Source organism: Rhipicephalus microplus, chromosome 4 (genome assembly GCF_043290135.1).
Source record: "Rhipicephalus microplus isolate Deutch F79 chromosome 4, USDA_Rmic, whole genome shotgun sequence".
Lineage (NCBI taxonomy): Eukaryota > Metazoa > Arthropoda > Arachnida > Ixodida > Ixodidae > Rhipicephalus > Rhipicephalus microplus.
The window spans coordinates 116223374-116236277 of NC_134703.1; the positions used below are offsets into that span (position 1 = coordinate 116223374).

Sequence of the window (12904 nt, forward strand, 5' to 3'; positions counted from 1 at the left end):
TTGCTTTTTGGTGCAGTGCAGAAACATCCCGGTAACTTACCTGGTGCTCCAGAAAAAGTATGTCTCGTAATAAATCTTTACAAGTTTTTTTAAACTTACGTGTATACCTTAAAAAGTAGGTGCAGATATGCCAAGAGCAGTGCGCCGACAAGTTACCATCAAATGGATTGCACATAACGACAAGAAACACACATACGCCAGCGTTCACGTCATTACTGCACCGGTTATTATGTGGAACATTTTTATTCGCTATGAATTTCCAAACTCGAGCTATAGTGACTCTTTCAACAGAATTACTGAGTCGCAGCTTGTCAAACGGGGATTTGTACAGCTCTTACAAAGGTTGGCAAGGCTATCTTACATCGCAACAGGGAACGGTCAGAAAAGCAGGACTGTCGGACAAACGCTCAAGTACGTAGTCACAATAAATGTACGACTGATAAAACTCGCACGTCACGAAGAAAAGTACAGTACAAGCCTTCACACGCTGATCGACAAACAAATGTCCCGAGAGCTGTGGAAATTTCATGCACAAGTCGGCTGCAACACTTTTCAGCTGTGTTTTCAAAAGTCAAGTGCCCTTTAGCAACGTTTCCATGTTCCACTCCAGTGAACATCAGGTGATCTACGTAGCCGGTATCAGAGCGAAAAAGTACGAGCTGCTGCACTACTAGTGTTCACAGTTCATCATCTTGCACCAACTCATCGGTTATCTAAGTGTCACAATCTTCCTCGCGCACCACACTACGTCTTGATAGCTACGTGCAATAACTTAGTAAAACAACCGATTTTCTGTCGTTCGTGACGTCATTCATCGTGGGAATGAGTGACGCTTAAAGTTTTGGCGCATATTTATCGAAGCGCTGCAAATGAAGAACAAATGTGAAGGTCACTGAGGCTGAAAGGTCAAGTACAGAAACAGATACCTTTTCCACACGCTCAAAGAACGCTGGGTAAACCACAGAAGCGACTAACACACACACGCGCACACACCACTCAGATAGTCGAAAGCACAATCTTCATTTTCTGCGAGACATAAGGTCAGACGAGGTGAGACGACTCGATGACCCCGACGCCGGCACCCAGGGGAAAAGCCAGTGGCCGCAACAAGCTGTCCACAGTTATCACTGAGCACTGTAGCTGCGATCTTGAGGACTTTCCAGAAAGTGTCCATGCAGTGATGCGCAGCGCTGTGAGGAAGTTGTCAAAGTAGCATCGCTCATTGCAGTCACTGAAAGATAAGAATGCGAGGTGATTGGAACCGCATTCGAGTACTATTCCCCTGCGTTATTTTAATCAATCAATCAATCAATCAATCAATCAATCAATCAATCAATCAATCAATCAATCAATTATTCAATCAATCAATCAATTCCGTTGATCAATCAGTTAAGCTTATACACCAGAGGTCAGCAGCCTTTTGAGGTGGAGGTCCGAGTTGCATGAAGCCGACATGGTCGAGGCCGCACGATCAATAAAAGAAGGGGGGAAGTGCAGGCAACAAAAGAAAAGAGAACTAAAGAAAGAAAAAGCGAAAAAAAGTAGTGCGATTGACGTTTGTGTGCAGAACTGGAGTATAAATTATGCTCATTTTCATCATGCATGTCGCAGGGTTGCCAGTAACAAAAAACGGTTACACGTAAAAGCACAGCTTGAAGTCAAAATTTCCATGTTCGCCTTAAGGCAGGGGGTGAGAAAGGAAGGGGGGCTACATAATACTGCCACGGAGGCCGTAGATTTGCGACCACTGTTTCATACATACATACATACATACATACATACATACATACATACATACATACATACATACATACATACATACATACATACATACATACATACATACATACATACATACTTATGTCCTTATGCGCTCGAGATGACTTCAATCCTGGTTTTGCTAATAGGATATATATCGCATTGTGCTCAGCAACAGGCTGGCGCGTGATATAGATGAATGAATTTTCGTGACTCGACTGACATCAACGACAAGATTCATCGCAGTAGGTTTTTTAACTGAGCTAAGGCAACGTGCGTTACATAAATGACGTCACATGTCATGCACGCCGTAGCCCGTACAATATAAATTCGCATATCGTCTATTTTGGTAAATGCCAGGTGGTGTTAACTAAGGTTTATTAGAGTAGGCTAACTGCTGCCAGCTGTCATGTGATGTCGATCATCTTCGCTATATATTGATAAATGTTCATTGAATGGGCTTTTTTCACAGTTCATGAAGTGCTCAGTACACCAGAATAATTTGTCACAAGGAACCGGTCCAACTATCGTTGACGAAATGGTAACCGAACTCGAAACATTCACGAAACAACCAAAGGAATACCATGGCAAGATTACTACAGTTTTTTTTTGTGGGGATACTGATTTACATTACGCTCTTGTTTATGTGTAGGTACGTTTCACGGGACCCATCACAAAAGATTCACGATATCTTCGCGAACTGCACAATATGTAGCTTTACCTAAGTAGCGAAGTATGACATACACAACGTCGTCTGATTACATCTAAGTACCGAAGTGTATCACATTCACAACGCCCTCTCGTTACACGAAGTGCAGAAGTGCACTTATTTGGATATTGTCGCATGGTTGCGACGGCGAAATACGACGGCGAAAACTCAAGCTGGTTGCGACGGCGACGGCGAAAACTCATGGTTGCGACGGCGAAAACTCAAGCTGCGAGGCATTGAACGTTTTATAGGGTGAAATTGTGCCCAGGAAGAAAGAGACTCAAAGTACAAGCCACACTCGCCGCAGGAGTAACGACAAGCACGCGCAAGTTGGTCGTAAGGAATCTTTTATTTAGTGGAATGCGTGTTTCTTTATATACATGCATTATCAAACCTTCCCGAATTACCGCTATAGTGCTCGCTGCAGTCCTTGAATAGATTTGGTTACTCGTGTTCGGAGGGTACACTTTTAAGGGGCTTTTAGCTTGTACGTTTAGTTCTCTACGTTACCGTGTTACCAGATACTGGTAAGAATCTGCGCATGCGCGGGTCTTTACGAAATGTAAACCTTTACGTTTTCCGCTGAATGGTGTTTAAGTCTTTACGTTTACAAACACACTAACGCCACAACCCTTTCGCAGAAGCTCCGTGAGGCTCTGCGGAGCCCCGCTCTTTACGACCAAACCTGGGCGACCCAGCACGCCCGTAAGGCAGCGTCGAGGCAAGCCCTTGACGTCCCCTCATGGGAGGCTTAGGCCCGGCCACCTAAATCGGCTGGTTTCTTACAATAAAGTTTATTCCTCCTCCTCGTCTTCCCGCCATGTAGGCCTAATGTTTTTCGCCTTATCTCTCCAATCCACATTCGTCCGTAGAAACTCGTGGTATCTGCATAGCGGGGACTCGAGCCGTCGAGTTTAAATAAGCCGAAGTGCAAGCGCCAATAGCCATTACATTGTTTCAGCCGGATTACCAAAGCTGGAAAGGCCTAGGAGGCCTAATACAATGACGCCGTTGACGTGCGAGCTCCAGACAAGGTGGGCAGGTAGCGCCATCTAGCCAATAGTCAATAGTGAACCAGGTAGTTACAAAATGGTTATTGCAGAAACATTGTGCGTTTCACGTTTGATGCAAAAACTGCACAGCGGCGTTATTACAAACGAGTTACCTTTTTAATTATTTTCGCCTCAAAAACATTAAGCGTAAGACAACGTGTTCATGACTGTGGTTTCACGAAGTGTCACAAGATGTCGACACCATCGTTGCACTAACCTTGTATTTTTCACTCTTTTGCGCATATGAGGGTACTTACTGTACGTGATAAAAAAACGTCTCGTGATTTTACCACCACGGTGATTCAATCCTATATAAGTTAAATGCGGTTCACACGCAGTTAGCATCACCCTTTATGGTTTGTGAAAACGTAAAGGTATACGTGTTTACGTACGTACGTAAACGTTTACATATGAGAAGCTAAAACGTTGAAAGACATGCGTTCCGGTAATACGGTAAACGCAAACCGGTGTCCCGTAACACGTTAACGTAACAAAGTATACGTACAAGTAAAAACTTCCTATTGTCTGAAGCAACTCTGTAGATCCTAAACACTGCAGCGCGGTCAGCAACGAGTGGTGTTAACTGTTCTTTGTTGTAAGCAATGCGTGAACACATTCAAATAATAGGATATCTACTCCTCCAATAAGAGCTAGCGTTTAGTTCTGCCGTATTGTGTGGCTGATAAACGACTACACGAAATCATCTTGCTTAATCCTACCTATAGTTATTCCAAAAGGATTGACTGGTGGTACACCCACCTGTCCGGAAAGTCTTGTCCAATCCGACGAGCTCCGACACGGGACCACGAAAAGTTGCCGTCGAATCCTGGTCATAAATTTTTATAGGACGGCCCGTGAAGGCCCGTCTGCGAGAGGCGTTGGCACGGAAGGCTTTTCTGTACATGTGTGTTGGAAAGGGTGCGCGAAAGGATATTGGGGATGCCGCGAAGACAAAGAAGAAAAAGGAGAACGATGACGGGAAACACTGCTGGCATTCGAGACCTGTGATTTCCAATTACACAGTCCTCTGGTCCGCTTTTCAGTTCATACCAGAGGGGGCCATGTCCGTGAGATGTCGAATCGATCTCGGCGCGAACGCACCACGAATCCGGGAGTTGGTACAGGACCCGACTGCTAAGCCCAACAAACTGCTTTTTTCTTGTTGTTTTCTGTCCTCTTGGCAAGTTCCGATGCCGCCAGCTGGCGGACTACCGGTCGGGTGGAAACTTCCCCCTTTCCAGCTGGCTGACCAAATCATCCACGCTGGAGCTGCTTTCGTCGTCCGTGGCCGATTTTCCAGAGCCGCTGGCCCACGTCACGAATGCACCACTGGATACCAGAGAGCTCGGCCTCACAGTAGATGTCCTATATTGCTTTCTGGCAGCCGAAGTCCTGGCACCGACGACAGATGATTCAACTGCATGGAAGGCGGCCATTCTATTATTTCTTGCTTTGAAAAAAAAATAGTCTAGCTATAAAAAATCAAATTTGTTTCACGTTGGAAGAAAAATTGATAGGTGATAAGCAGACAATCTGCTAGTCCTTTTATCGCAAGGGCAAGAAGGGTTGTGGGAGTTTATGCCTTCCGAAACCTTTCCAACTATTTCTATGTGGCTGTATGTACATAGTCACATGCAAGCACACCCAAGAACGTTTAGGTGATGCATATTATGTGGTTTATTCCCTTTCAAAAGAATATTGGGCTACACCCATACCTGCTGAAGAAGCGAACTTTGTGGATCTTTTTACAGGAATGTAAAAAGAGGTGTTTATTACGATTATCATTTTGAATATGCCACACTGCCACGTTGCACAACACTGTTACTTCAGAGAAGTTATCTAGTACGTTACGGCAGATCTGCCACAGTTAAGAAAGAAGACAACTATAGTTCTATCACTGTGTTCTATCACTGTGTTCAAACGCCATCGTTGAAACTGTTTGTGTCAAGTAGTTTTGTTCGAAAGATAAAGTGATACCTCGGCGTGTTTCCGTTGGATACCTGTACACAGACCTTCGAAATGGGGCTTGCTCTCAATTCAGCGTCTCGTGAGGACGTTTTAAAACTAATTTACTTTCGACTAATTTCGAACAGGCTACCCAACAATTGACCACGTTCATACTATCAATCAGGTAATAGAGAAATACTCAGAGTATAACCAACCACTATACATAGCCTTCATAGATTACGAGAAGGCGTTTGATTCAGTAGAAATATCAGCCGTCATGCAGACAGTGCGGAATCATGGCGTAGATGAAGTATATATAAACATTCTGGAAGAAATCTACAAGGGATCAACTGCTACCATAGTGCTTCATAAAGAAAGCAACAGAATACCAATCAAGAAGGGTGTAAGGCAGGGGGACACAATTTCCCCAATGCTATTTACCGCGTGCTTACACGAGGTTTTCAGAAGCCTAGAATGGGAGCAGTTAGGGATAAGAGTCAATGGAGAATACCTTAGTAACCTGCGCTTCGCCGATGACATTGCATTGCTGAGTAACTCGGGGGACGAATTGCAACTCATGATTACGGAGTTAGACAAGGAGAGCAGAAAGGTGGGTCTTAAAATTAATCTGCAGAAAACGAAAGTAATGTACAACAACCTCGGCAAGGAGCAGCGCTTCGAGATAGGTAATAGTGCACTTGAAGTTGTAAAAGACTATGTCTACTTAGGGCAGGTAATAACCGCAGAGCCGAACCACGAGATTGAAGTAACTAGAAGAATAAGAATGGGGTGGAGCACATTCGGCAAGCACTCTCAAATTATGACAGGTAGATTGCCACTATCCGTCAAGAGGAAGGTATATAACAGCTGTATCTTGCCGGTACTTAGCTACGGAGCAGAAACCTGGAGACTTACAAAGAGGGTTCAGCTTAAATTGAGGACGACGCAGCGAGCAATGGAAAAAAATGGTAGGTGTAACCTTAAGAGACAAGAAGAGAGCAGAGTGGATTAGGGGACAAATGGGGGTTAACGATATCATAGTTGAAATAAAGAAGAGGAAATAGACATGAACCGGGCATGTAGCGCGTAGACAGGATAACCGCTGGTCGTTAAGGGTTAATAACTGGATTCCAAGAGAAGGCAAGTGGGTTAGAGGGAGACAGAAGGTTAGGTCGGCAGATGAGATTAAGAAGTTTGCGGGTATAAATTGGCAGCAGCAAGCACAGGACCGGGTTAACTGGCAGAACATGGGAGAGGCCTTTGTCCCACAGTGGACGTAGTCAGGCTGATGATGAGGATGATGATGACTTTCGACTAAGTTTCGAAACAACCCCTAGTGCAGCACTTCGTGCTTCTAAATTTAGGTGGGCGTTAAAAAACCACAAGTGGTCCAAATTTCCGTTACCATCGAGTATGGCGTCTCTCATAATCAAATGCCCGTTATGGTTCATCAAACATCAACAAATAACATTAATAACAATTGATGACTAGGGCTGTGCAGTGCTCACAACAAGGACAAGGAACAGAAGTACGCATAACTGCACATGTCGAGTGCAGTTCTTCTGTCCGTTGTCCTTTTAGTGAGTGCTGTGAAGTCTTAAGCATGAATTTATATCAACTTGCTCAACCTTCTATCCAATTGCCACTTGGTTTTACTTTGAGAGAGAAGATAACAACCTAAACATTCATTAAGGAGTATGTCGAATCAATGAATAGTAGCCGGACCAACTGTCTTTCGAAAGCATAAGAAAACAAAGTATATATGCCATCATCACATCGCACACACCTAGTGCTTTGTACATATTGCTACGGGGTGCCACAAATGAACATAACAGGAAAGATGACGATGTTTAGTGTGAGCTCGTGCAGACTGGGCTTCATATCGTATGCCTGTCTGGTGAAGGTGCCTGTACCCAGCACCTCCACCGAAATGTTACGGGGAGAAGGCGTCTGAAAAATACCTATACGTTAGATGAACAGGCAGACAAACAATATGGAGCCCATAATAAACATCGTCCTCTTTCTTATTATGTCCATTTGCGATGCCCCGTAGCAATATAATGCAATAGAGAGTGAAGGAGAGAGGTAGAGAAGATAATTTACCATCAACGTGCTTGAATGTCCTCTCCACTTTCTCTGCTGATGAGGTGAATTCTGCTTGGCGCTTTGCCTGCGTTGTCCAAAGCATGGAATATCAGACCAGACTGCCTCTAAGAGCAAGAGTATTTCTGCCCATGACCGAACAAAAAAAATCATTCCTGTCTTTCCATCCAAGTACTCGTAATAATTGTAATAATTATATTTCAAATAGCTATGCGTCGCAATCAGTATTAAAAGACTACTACTTCTGTGCTTTCATTTCCCAGAGAAAAAGTCATTGTGCTGTTATGTGATCTATTGTCTGTCTTGAGATTATGCGACATTCTCCTATGCTATTTCGATTACGGTAATGTAATCAGATACCTGATCAAACTACTAGGCTAGAGCGTTAGGATCTTTATATTTATTCGTTTCGAGCAATATAGGCTCGTGCATAACACGAATTTCGAAAACACAAGACAACTGAACACTTTGTCACCTTGCCCAATACGATGGGCGTATCACGAGCAGCAAGTGGAGTAGTCGGACGCAGGGAAACATGTCTTCCAGAATCCAGGCTGTATGTCTCCGTAGTAGCACTAACAGTTTCGGGCGTCGGTCGCAGTGTTGTCGCTGAAGACTTCAGCTGATGCCGCCGGCCGTGGAGCTGCCACGCCAAAACGTCGTTGTCATCCTCGTCGGTGACAATGTTGGGGACAGTGACAACTTCGGACTTGACCATGTCGTGCTCTTCGTTTAATGTAGACCCTGTAAAAGGGAACAGAAAACTGGAAAAGTGAACGCAATCAAGAACCTCGCTACTCTTCTCATTCACAAGTGAATATCACACGATTTATTCCATGGCTAATTCGAAAGTGCTCAGTGAAAGGCCAGCAGCTACCATAGTTAAAACCAAGTGATCTAAAATCTTATTCTGCACAATAAAGAGCGCGAACAGTGCGAAAAGTATAATGACTTCGAAGTGTTCTCACTCATCAACCATTGGTGGGATAACCATGCTGCTATGAAAGCTTACTGACTGTGTGTTAAATAGAAAAAGTTCTTTTTCAAGTCTACCCCTGGCGATCGCTCGCTATTCGCCACTGGGTGCTGTCATGTTCTCGTAGCCGGGGCGCGGAAAACTGCAAAAACCGAGTTTGCGCACGCGACGCGAGCGTCGTGGAGAGAAGGGTAGTGAGGAAAATATTTCAGTGATCCTCCATTGCCATTTTCTTAAGCACACTATGAGTCAAGTATAGGTCAACTCATGAGGGAAGTGTTCACCAAGTGTACACGTCCACAAATGCCACGCTACAAATGGTGAATTAGCGGTCGGCAACTTATGCCCACGAGGCTGTATGATGCGGCGCCCAGCACGGTTTCAAAAGCATAAACGCACCCCCTTCCCACTACCTTTGTCACTGCTACCTGAAGGGTGACATGGCAGCCAGACCACAAATGTGGTTTTAGCCTGTAGCCCTCGCTTGAAAATTGCAACTTCGCGGCTTGCGTACAGCTAATTAAGAACACAATATCTCTCCATCTCCAACCCTCTAACCCCACCCATACCGAGGAACAATAGGAGGTACTCCTTTGCAGCACCGACTGGGAGATCCAAACACGTATTCTGGAAACACGTATGGCCGAAATTTTCATACTCTGTGCACCTCTGGCACTACGGGATGAGAGTTACACAATTGCATCATATTGCTATGTTTGTCTTGGTGAAAATACCATTTGGACATATTAAGGAGATGTTATAAAGTACTCGTGTTCACGAATGCTGGCAATTGGATATTATATTATGTGTCTTCAAATATTGGCACAACTTGAAAGTTACCCTGCTAAGACGAGGCTGCAGAAGACGACTCTTTTTAGGGGGCGTGTGTAGTACGTAGGAACATATTTGAATTGTAGTACGTGTATATAGATAGGAGCGATTTATGTAAATGTGTTCTACGGTGTTTTATCAAAGCGCAAAAACTAGGTCAGCTCAACAAAACAGGCTTAGAGATTGTAGCTTGACAATCATTTTTTTTAGCTGAAGTTCTCGTCATTATTCAACAACTACAAGGAAAACATAACTAATTAAAATAAAAAATTGGTAGCTGCGCAGCAGTGGTGTGAAGATGGAGGAATCAGCGGAACTGGTGGCAGTGCCCTCTCTGTTTTTCTCCTGCTCACCCTCCCTATTGTTTACCACTCCATGGTGTACTTCACCATACAGTATTTCTTCGCTTTACGCTCCCACCTCCTTTTATCATTCTTGCTCCCCTTTGCTTGCTTTTTCGACCCCTTGCTGTACTATGCTTTGCGTGGCTATGCTTGTTTGTTCTATCGTTCTTTATACCAGTTTATCTCTGTATTGCTACCATGACAATATCTTTGTCTCTCTTTTTCTTTCTCTACCGTTCTCTCTTTCATCTTTTTATTCCATAATTTCCTCTCTATCTCACTTTTTCTTTACCTTTTCATTACTCTCAATGCCAGTTCTCTCGCCTTCTTTCCCTCTCGTTCTTTCTTTTCTTTCACTGCATTTTCCTCTAACTGCGTTTCTTTCTGTAATTGTTCCCTCACCCATCAGAATTAATGCGTCCTGCTCCGGCCCTCAGGCGCTTGTATTCTGGGGGCGGGGCCAAAAGTGAAGAAGATGATGACGTCATCGCATGCCTGTTTCTGATGATGATAGCTTTCTTGTGGCTCCACGAGGCATAACAAAAATCTTTATAGCTCCAGTGTTAAAATATTATTAGAGACCATTATAGCTGCTGAGGGTTATGCGCAAATTGTCAGAATTACGTACCCGGTGTAGTCGTTCTCGTTCCGCGTACAAGAACGGGAGATGGTGGCGGGCTGATCTGACCCGTCGTGGGAACAGTTTGCTCTTGCTGATGTGAGGACTCGTGCACAGACGAGAACACGGGGGGCATCCTGAAATACAGCATCAAAAGTACATCAGATTTACGATGTCTGCCAGTAGTATCATAGAATTGCCAAGAGAAGCCACCTTCTAAAAACAGAATTGAGAATGAGCTAAATTGAGAAGCTTGTATAGTCGTACTTCGTCTATTGATCATTCTTAAACACAATAAGTATTACTTTATTGAGTTGCATTGGTTAGTCCTTGCTTGCTTAGAAACGCCGTTCAGAAAAGACAATAGTGAGACAATAAGACGACAAGCGCTTGTTGTCTTGTCTAATCGATGTGTGTTCTTGCACTACAATTCTTAACAAAGCAAGTGTTACTGTTCTGCAAGAGAGGAGCCAGACTACACAAAATGTTTTTGAAAAAATGTAGCCTATTATTAAATGACAGATGGTTGTCAAAAACACCTACGCTTGCGCGACACGAATTTACAGTTGAATTTCAGAACTTTGAGAGCGGATCAGTGATTACAATAAAATATATTATGAGTGGTGTTTCAACAGCAATGCTTTTGAAGAAGTGATATAAAGTTTTCGATGATCAATTGCTCTTCTCGCTACTTTCACTGTATTGTGACAACCACTTGATTTTACGGGCGCGGATTCACCCTGTAAGCAGTCTTATTATTGATGAATTCCTGCGCGTAGCTTTCACCAATGCGCCTACTCATTTATGATTGAAATGGCCGACAAGGTCCGGTGCAATGACTGTGCTATCGATGAGACCATTGAACACCTTTTGTGTTTTGGCCCGACATACGCAAACGAGAGGCTTCACATTCGCGCCGTTCCACGTCAACAGGACGGAAGCAATTTCATCGTCGGTATGTCATTGTGGTCATGTAGAGGAAAACATTCGCCATATTCATTTGGAGTGTGTCGAATACGTGAATGAAAGAGAAAAACTAAAGAACAAACTAGCAAGTTCGGACAGACGGCCTCTCACATTAAAGAAATTACTCGGACCATAGCCTGACATTGATCTTCAGAAAAAGGCGAACATTTTCCTGACAGACTTCTTAATAGAGACTGGGCTGGATGAGCGCCTGTGACAGAGAGCCAGGGGTTGGCATGTAAAAAATGATGTGTTAGTGTATATACTGAAAGTAGAAAAGAATACTGTGCGTGTGAAAATTTTATGAGTGTGCGGAATTCCGTGAGCAAAGTGTACATCGGCATGATATTTCACCTTGTTTTAGTATGCCATTATGTTTTTTTTTGTTTGCTCATTTTTGGGTACTATTCAGTATTATTCTTTTATTTTTTGTCGCCACAGAACTTATTGGTATACACTAGCCGAGTCAATATGTACCTCGACCTCTCCACAGCAAAACAGAACAGAACGGGACAGAAGAGAAGAAGGTCGAGAAGGTATATAAGCCATGGGGCTGCCCATCTCAGTTCCGAAAGGCGACGAAAGCATTGTTTGGTTTGCTCACGGACACTGGTCTGATGCGTCATTTGTGGTGTGAAATGCGAAACTTTGTCAAACTGAGATTTCAAAGTGATGTGAAACGTGATGCTCAAACAGTGACTTTTCTCGCCTACTCTATACCTTGCTTCCCCCTCCCCTCTCCTCCCGTTCTGGGTAGCCAATCGTGTTCAACCCAGCTTAACCTTCTTAGCTTTCTTCTAATATTTTTCTCTCTCTCTTTCTTTCTTTTTCTCTCGCTCTCTCAGGAATGCCCTAGCTGCTATACTTTACAGCAATACCACAGCTTGGAAATCTTTCTCTGTGTACCCCTCTCGAAGCGAATAGAGTATGCCCTCGGCTGGATAGTTTCATCTTCATATTCTTGATATCTGACCGTTGTGCAACCTCTTCCCAGACTCTTTATTCTTATCTTGACCCAGAAATTCCACCCCTGCTTTTTTGAACTATAGCAGAAAATGTTTGAGGACAGACGAGCTTCGCATACAGCAAAAGCGCCAACTAGGCCACCAAGAGGTGAATACGCTCCACAGCAAAAAAAAAAAAAAAAAAAAAAAAAACTGCCAAAAGTGATGCCCACATCCTTCTTGCCCTATAACTGCCAATAAAGTGGTCCATATTTTGTATATATTTGATATATGAACGTATTAGGTTAAGTGATAAGTTCTTCTATTAATTTATTAATGAAATTATTACAATAAAGTGTTTAATAGTAATGTGACATTGCTGTTCCTTCACTACAGTACAAATGCATAGATTGTGCTTGTTGCAGTTGTCTTTGGGACTATGTCATGCATGATTTTGTTGTTAATAAAACTGTTTATTTGAGTGTTCTCCTAACGCTAATGCATAATGTATAATTTCTTATGTCGTTTTGACATACTAGTGATTGTAACCATGTATGACTTTCTGTAGATAATATTATTTCTGTTTTGCCTTCCTAGCTGAAATCTCTCAAGAGATTGACAGTCTATACAAGTAAATAAATAAATAAATAAATAA

The 12904-nt window shown here is 43.3% G+C and overlaps 1 protein-coding gene across 1 annotated transcript in view; it reads right to left on the reverse strand.

Annotated features, from left to right (window-relative positions):
• Positions 1-818: 818 nt before the first annotated feature.
• LOC119172843 (uncharacterized) overlaps positions 819-12904 on the reverse strand; it is a 103801-nt gene continuing 91715 nt past the window's right edge. The window contains exons 4-8 of the mRNA XM_075893590.1: positions 10349-10476; positions 8045-8313; positions 7570-7636; positions 4279-4936; positions 819-1231 (exon numbers count right to left, since the gene is read on the reverse strand). Of these exons, the coding sequence (XP_075749705.1) occupies positions 4728-4936; positions 7570-7636; positions 8045-8313; positions 10349-10476 (673 nt within the window). The 3' untranslated portion in view covers positions 819-1231; positions 4279-4727. The remainder of the gene's footprint in view (positions 1232-4278; positions 4937-7569; positions 7637-8044; positions 8314-10348; positions 10477-12904) is intronic.